This window comes from Vespula vulgaris, chromosome 12, assembly GCF_905475345.1.
Source record: "Vespula vulgaris chromosome 12, iyVesVulg1.1, whole genome shotgun sequence".
In the NCBI taxonomy this organism is placed as follows: domain Eukaryota; kingdom Metazoa; phylum Arthropoda; class Insecta; order Hymenoptera; family Vespidae; genus Vespula; species Vespula vulgaris.
This window is the reverse complement of record NC_066597.1, coordinates 2690908-2698333: the sequence shown is the minus strand read 5'-3', so window position 1 is coordinate 2698333 and position 7426 is coordinate 2690908. Positions and strand designations below refer to the sequence as shown.

Here is a 7426-nt window from a genome sequence, read left to right as displayed (position 1 = left end):
TTTCTTACTATATGACATAATCACAAAGGTCACTTATATGTATTGAATGTTGCACCACCTGTATTAATATTTAAATAGTTGTGAAAAAAAATGGACGATAATACGCATTACTTTTTATTTTTATAAACATATAAGTACATGTAACGAAAAATTAAAAAATTAAAGAGAAACTTTTTTATTTTCATCTAATATATGTATTATCTTAATACTTCAAAATTATAAAAATATATTTGAGTAAAAATGATCGTCATTTGTTAATTTTCGGCTAGAAATTTAAACGTTCAAAATAAAACCGCGTTATTACATAAAATGGCGCTAAATGGATAGTCATCTGACAATCAGTATCGAAGTATCTTCGAGTGTCGCTACTGGTTGATTAATAAATGGTGGCATGATAATGTGTAATGTCGGATTTAACAGATCTTACGTGTGTCACTTATAAAAATCTTTAATAATGTTGCATTAATATTAATTAACGACGATATGTAAAAAAATGAACTGTTTTCAAACAATATTACTAACTTGATGTTTTAATATAAAAGTTTTTTGAACATATAAATTGACTGTCTATGTGACGTTGACTTTGACGTTTACAAGTGTTATCTGTTAGTTACGTGTTAGTGTTTAGGTTAATACATCATGTTTGCGAGTTTGAAGAATAAAATACGTGAAGAAATTGGTAGCGACGTATCAACTGTAGTTCGAAACGCTGCAAATATTCGCAGTATAAGTTCTAGGCATATTTCACAGGTACCTATATCCAAAACGAAATTTATTATGTATAAGATTTCTCTGTGTTGTCTCATTTTTCTTATTTTACGTTTACACTATTTTTAAATAAATTATTTTACTATAAAATATGTAGAAAATTTATTTCTTTTATAGACAGGATCTACTAGTAGTATTAGCGAGTCTCAAACTTCATTGGATGGATCCCGTGAAGAACATGTGGCTTCTTCTTCATCACCAATTTCAATGAAACAAGAAAATAATTTTGCTCTAAAACTTAATGATAGTATACAATTAAAAGATATTAAAAATCTTGAAAATCAAGAGGAAGAATGGCAAAAATTGATAACCAAGAAAGAAATGGAATTACAAAAGAAAATAGATAAAATTAATGAAGAATGGAAGATTAAGTTTTCTGAAAAAGAAAAAGAATGGAAGAAAGTAATAGAGAAGCAAGAAAAAGAAAAAATCAAATTAGAAACAGAATTACAAACTACAGAAAGTTCAAAGAGATCATTAGAATTGGCACTTAAAGATGCAGAAGGTTAGTATTTAATAAAAATATAAATGTAGTTTTGTAAAAAGAATTATATAATATATATATATAAATATTCGTTTTTAATAACTATTATAGAAACTAAACTTTATATATTATTTAAAATATTTTTCAGAATATAAAAAAAAATTATATAACTTTCAAGAAGATGCAGAACAATTAGAAAGTTTTCAAACACAAGAAATGGCTAAGATCAAACATCTTGTGAGTATTTATTATGAAAATTTATTCTCTATTATTTTTTTATTTTATTGTGAACATAATAAAAAGTATAATTATTATTTAAAAATTGGTACTTTAGCTTCTATCAAAAGAACAAGAAGTGGAAGAAAAATCACAACATTTAAAAGTTGCCTTAGCAGAAATTGAAAGCCTAAAATCTGAAGTTTCCCGTCTTAGACGATATGAAGATGAATTAAATAATGTACAGGTGAGTAGATATTCTACTATTTTTTAACTAAGAATATTTAAAAATCTAAGACCTTAATTTTTATATAATATATTTCTTAATGTGTGTTTTCGTACTGATTTCGTACTGATTCTTCTCACGTACAATTAGAACAATGCATATAATAGAAAAAACATATTTTCATAAAAATATACTAATTGTATATTTATTTTATTAATAAATGCATAATTAAAGGAAAAGAGTTGTTTATGAATTAAATAATTTAAAAATAATATATATATGTGTATATATATATAAATTTATATGGGCTATTCATATATATTATTCCATATATAATAAGGCAAAAAAGTTTTTGTTTATATTATTAGATGTACTAGCAATGTATTTAGTGATGATTTACTTCCATATATATATAAATTGTAATTTAATGAAATGTTTTATTTTATAAAAATGTTTTATTTTTTCTTTTTTTCTTTCTTTTTTTTTCATCAAAATATAAAACAATTATCATTGTTTACCAGCATGATTTTTACATTTTTTTGTATTTCAAATTATCTTTTTTGAGTGTTTACATTTTAATAAATTTTATATTGCTGCTTATTTGCCATATTTTGCTACTCTTCACACTGCACATTTATTATACTATTATATTTCTAATTATATTTTATATCTACTACTTTATACAAAATATATGTTGTATTATATATATTTATTTAAGATTCATGTTAATTAATTATGAATTGCATTTATTTAGAGGACATTTCATATGTTCCATAATCATTCTATTTCCATCAGAGGGTTGACCTCTTTATTCGAAAATGTATTTTGATGATATATGTGAATGTGTTTTATACTTTAAATATATTTGTTGTTTTTATTTTGAATTGTGATATATCAAGAACATTGTGATAGCAATAATTTTGTGAAAACAACATATGCATGAAGATTGGAAAATATCTTAATAAATGAAAAAATGGGAGATCAGGGTAGGCAGTAATTTCTGCTAATTTGCTGCCGCTACTGCTGACACTAGAGGTACGTTTTCATAGCCTTGCTGCTGTACTGCTCTATAGCAATATTTCTTATTAACCTAACTTAATCTACATATCTGTATTTTTAACACACAATTTTATATGAATGTGTGTGTGTATGTATATATACACACACACATATATATATATTTAATTACAAATCTACTGTACAATTATTTAATGCTTTAATTTTCAAATACGTATCTTTGGTAATGCGGTATTTTATTACAATTTCTTCTCATTGTAATATAAAGATCAACATATGAAATTAAACATAATTAATGTATTATTACTATATTATGTGTATAATATTACTATACTAAATATTTGTTATTAAATAGCTTACACACAAACTTTACTTTTTATTGCAAGCTTTTTATATTCTTTTCATGAGTTATGTTCTTATTTTATGCACTTTTAATGTATTGTCATTCCAATACATTTTCTATGAGCTGGAAATAAACTGTTGTGGGAATTAATATTTTTATCTTTGCCAAATATAATTATCATCTGTGCTTAGGTAAGATTTGTAAAAAAGCTTGAAAAAAAACATTTATTTATAATGTATAAAAAAAATAAATAGTGATTATATTTTTATTTTCAGGATGAAATGGAAACACTGCGCCATTCAACGCAACGCGAAAGAGCTCAGTTATCATGTCAACTAGCACAAACAGAAGAAGAAGTCCGTCATCTGAAGGATAAAGTTTTTGTATTAGAACAAAGAGGTGCTTCGGATACAAATGATCAAATGACAAACGATGAACGAGTAGCTGATCTTATGAGAGAACGAACTCTTTTAGAAAGAAAGTTAGAGGAAGCTCACCTTCACCTTTCTGATATAAAAACTAGTTGGTCTGGAAAAATTTCAAGTTTGGAAACACAAGTTGGAAGGCTCAGTAGGCAAGCAGGAGAAGAAGGACTAGAGAGAAGACGTGTAGAAGAAGAGAAAGAAAAATTGAAGCAGAGGATTAAACAACTAGAAGCTGAAATAGAGGTGAACAATGTTGTTATGGCGACGAAAGACGCCAAGCTTTTGCGCATGGCCGAGGACATCGACGAAATGGCCACGGAACTAAAAGAGCTCCGGGCCAGCGTCGATGACGAGGTTGAAGAATTTAAGCGGCAAATCGTGAGTTACCGCGATATGTAGTGATGCTGCATGATCAATTTAGTTTACTTCCAGGAAGATATTTTAGTATATAGACTGGAAGAAGAAAAGACTTTCATTACTTACACTCTACAGTAAACAAATCATCACCCTTCTTGCTTTTGCATTTTTGTAATTATTAAAAAATTTTCATATTTCTCATTCTACACACACAATACAATCTTATTTTATTATTCCATAATATGAAAGACATTTATAACAAATATGTATAATAATAATTTTCAGATACATAAAATTGTTAATGACATCTACATAACATTACAACTTCTTTTATGTTTCGAATGCTTATGCTATTATACTATAAACACTAGAATTTTATTAATAGATTTTTGTAAATTGTACTTTGTAGATGATAAACGCATTTTATATTTATTATTGCATGTTAAAAATGCTTGATGCTTAATGCACATACTTAGTATTTACTTCTTACACATATCTTTATTTACTAATAGATTTTTATTTCGTTCCTATTACAAGCATGTTAAAAACAAATTACTAGTTTTCATATAAGCATGTTTCAAATAAAAATGAATTAGCACATTTACCATAAATTGGTTTTGAAGCTAGATTGTATATATTGCACATATTTTCATTTGTTTGAGTTTATTTAAGAAATAAATCGTCGAAATGGATTCTAATTATTAAAAAAGATTCATCATTTAGTTTAGAATCTAATAATTACAAAAATTCTGTGATTAAGCATGAGTTCAAATAAGTTGTTGTGTTATATTGTATCTATCAAATAATTAATACAAGTCTCTTTTAAATTATTTACCTTCTGTTTAATTATCCACCTAAAGAAAAATATTTCTTTTTATATCCTTTTCTTTTTTGCATTATTTTAATATATATAAAGATTAGATCGCTTAATAATCTAAAATATTTTTATGTATAATTGTGTGTTATGTATAGTTTATTTGTGGAATAAAGGAAAAAAAAAGAAAACAATAATATTACTCATGTATCTTTTTTTTGTTTTACTTTAAACCCATTTCTGTATCAACCACAAATGAATGTCAATGTACACATACCAATCAAATATATATAGTTATTTTGTGAAAACATTATTTTTATATGTATTTCAGGTATTGAATAATTACATTTTCATCCTCAATATTTTTGATGGATAACAATTTTCAGATATAATTTTTTATACAACTTCACAATGCTAAAGAAATAAAATATTGACAAAAAATATGGATGAAAATGTAAGACTTTTTTTAATAAATAAAAGAAGAAAAAAATAGACAATATATGTTTCGCTTAGATTAATTTAGATATTTTTGGTGTCTTGACATTACATTGATTTTTAATTCGCTTATGTTTATACAAAAAAAAATAAGCTACATATATTTAAATAATATATTTATATAATAAGTAATATACTCTCTTGTGATACATTTTTAAAGATTTATGGTACTTCTTCTCATCTTAATTTCTATTTGCCTTTTTACTAGGAAACATCCTCAAATGAAACCAGTCAATTGAAATCAGAATTAGAAGAGACTATGGCAAAGCTTTTAGCTGCTACATCAGAATTAACATATTTACGATCATCTAACGAAGATGTACGATCAAACAATTCTTCTTTGCATTTAGAAATAAACCAGTTAAAAGAAAGTCTAGAGATAGAAAAAACAACAACTGTAAAATTGCAAGAATGCATAGAAAAAGAAAGAAATGAAAAAGATACTGCATTGTTAAGGAGTGCTCAATTTTCCCAAGATATTGAAATTATTAAGCAAGAACAACGATTACAAGAAGTTGAAAATCATGAATTACAAAATAAAATAGAAAATTTAGAAAGTAGTTTCAAAGCTCAAAATGAAGAATTGGAAAAGGTTATTGCAATATTGAAAAAATCTAAACAAAGAATCACAGAATTAGAAGAGATAGAACGTAATAAGGAGAAGATGGAAGGAAATGAAAAAATGCTGAAGAGTAACTTATTGGATTTAGAAGAGCAATTAAACGAAAAAACAAAGGTAGTCCATAAAATTTATAAGAAAATAAAATATATTTTGTATATAAGTGAAGAAATGAAGACTCTCTCAATATCTTCTCAATTTTGCAGACAATCAAAGTCTTACAACAACGGTTAACAGATATGAAGAAAACTCTACAACGGGAATTAAGAGTTCCTTCTGCATCATTGGATAATGATGCTGAACCGTCCACTGCTATTTTAAATCCAAGTTCATCTAAAACAGTCACTGCCAAACATGCCAACTTAAAAGATGATGTTAACTTTAAATATTTAAAACATGTTCTCATTAAATTTCTTACTAGTAGAGAATATGAGGTAAGTATTACTTTATAATCAAAATTAAATAGATATTTTAACAATGATTATACATTTTATATTTTAGGCTCTTCATTTAACAAAGGCAGTTGCTACGTTACTACATTTTTCACCAGAAGAAGAACGTTTACTTCAGCAAACATTGGAATGGAAAATGTCATGGTTTGGTACTCGACCTAATTTGGGTTTTGGACAAACTGCCAAAGCTATACCACCCAGCTGATAGCAATCAACATTCCACTTTTATATTATTTAAAAATATATGGTCTAACTTTAAATAAACACCAAGGATTATTTGAGAAATGATTTCAGAATTAAATAAATCTGAAAAATGAATATGAATCCAGAAAATATAGTAGTTGTATAAACTTTGTAATATATTCGCAGTTTATAATGTATCTACAAATTGTTTGCAAAAACATAGTGTACAAATGAATAAAGTAGTTAGGGATTATATACTATAAACCCTAATGTAAAATATTAATGTGTAATTACTTTGTTAATATGCATAAATATCAAAAAAGAAATTCTAGTAAGAAAATAAAGAAAAAAGCTTGCATTAACCTCAATCCGTTGTAACAATTATCTTTAAAGAGATATTCATTCTCTGTCGATAAAGCAGAAAGATCTATTAAGAAAACGTGCTCGCCTACAATTCTACGAAAATACTTTAACATATTTACATTATTTAATTATCTGTGTCCTGCAATTTGTATTTATTGATTCCTTACATATATAGATATTCAAATTAAATCTTTCTCATCTTTTCTTTATACGATTATAAAATAAATATTTTACTCTAAACTGTCATATGAAATAATTATATTATTATAAATAAGACGAATAAAAAAATATATTCTATTTTATTTATTAAAACTGCTACATGATTAGGTTTTAATCTTATTTAAGCTATCTTATGATTGTGCGTTTAGTTTCAGTAATCTTGTCGTCATTGACAGAAATAAATAGAACAGGCAAGCCAATTATGCATCGAAATGCTTGCGCTATACATTATAAATTTTCAAATTTGCATATATAATAATTTCTTTATCTTCGTCGGAATAATGTCTTCTTTCGGCAATATATATTAATTTTTATATTTTGGAAACTATTGATTGATCGTTATCCTATCAATATTTACGTAATAATAACGAATAATAAAAACAAATGATTTTTAAAACAGTTGTCTATAAGCTTACAAAAGAAATTTTTAATTGGGAAGTATAAA

At 25.5% G+C, this 7426-nt stretch overlaps 1 protein-coding gene across 3 annotated transcripts; it reads left to right on the top strand.

The window, feature by feature from the left end:
- The first annotated feature begins 323 nt into the window (after window positions 1–323).
- Window positions 324–6767, top strand: LOC127068000 (golgin subfamily A member 1). Of its 3 annotated transcripts, none has more exons than XM_051003540.1 (8): window positions 324–750; window positions 886–1273; window positions 1401–1489; window positions 1587–1715; window positions 3330–3722; window positions 5354–5881; window positions 5971–6198; window positions 6266–6767. In XM_051003540.1, exons 1-8 carry the CDS (start codon window positions 640–642, stop codon window positions 6419–6421), a joined length of 2022 nt encoding a protein of 673 aa, XP_050859497.1. In that variant the 5' UTR covers window positions 324–639; the 3' UTR covers window positions 6422–6767. The 3 variants fall into 3 exon arrangements, with proteins under 3 accessions (XP_050859497.1, XP_050859496.1, XP_050859498.1); XM_051003539.1 differs by having other exon boundaries at window positions 3330–3857; XM_051003541.1 differs by lacking the exon at window positions 3330–3722 and having other exon boundaries at window positions 327–750.
- Window positions 6768–7426: the final 659 nt, after the last annotated feature.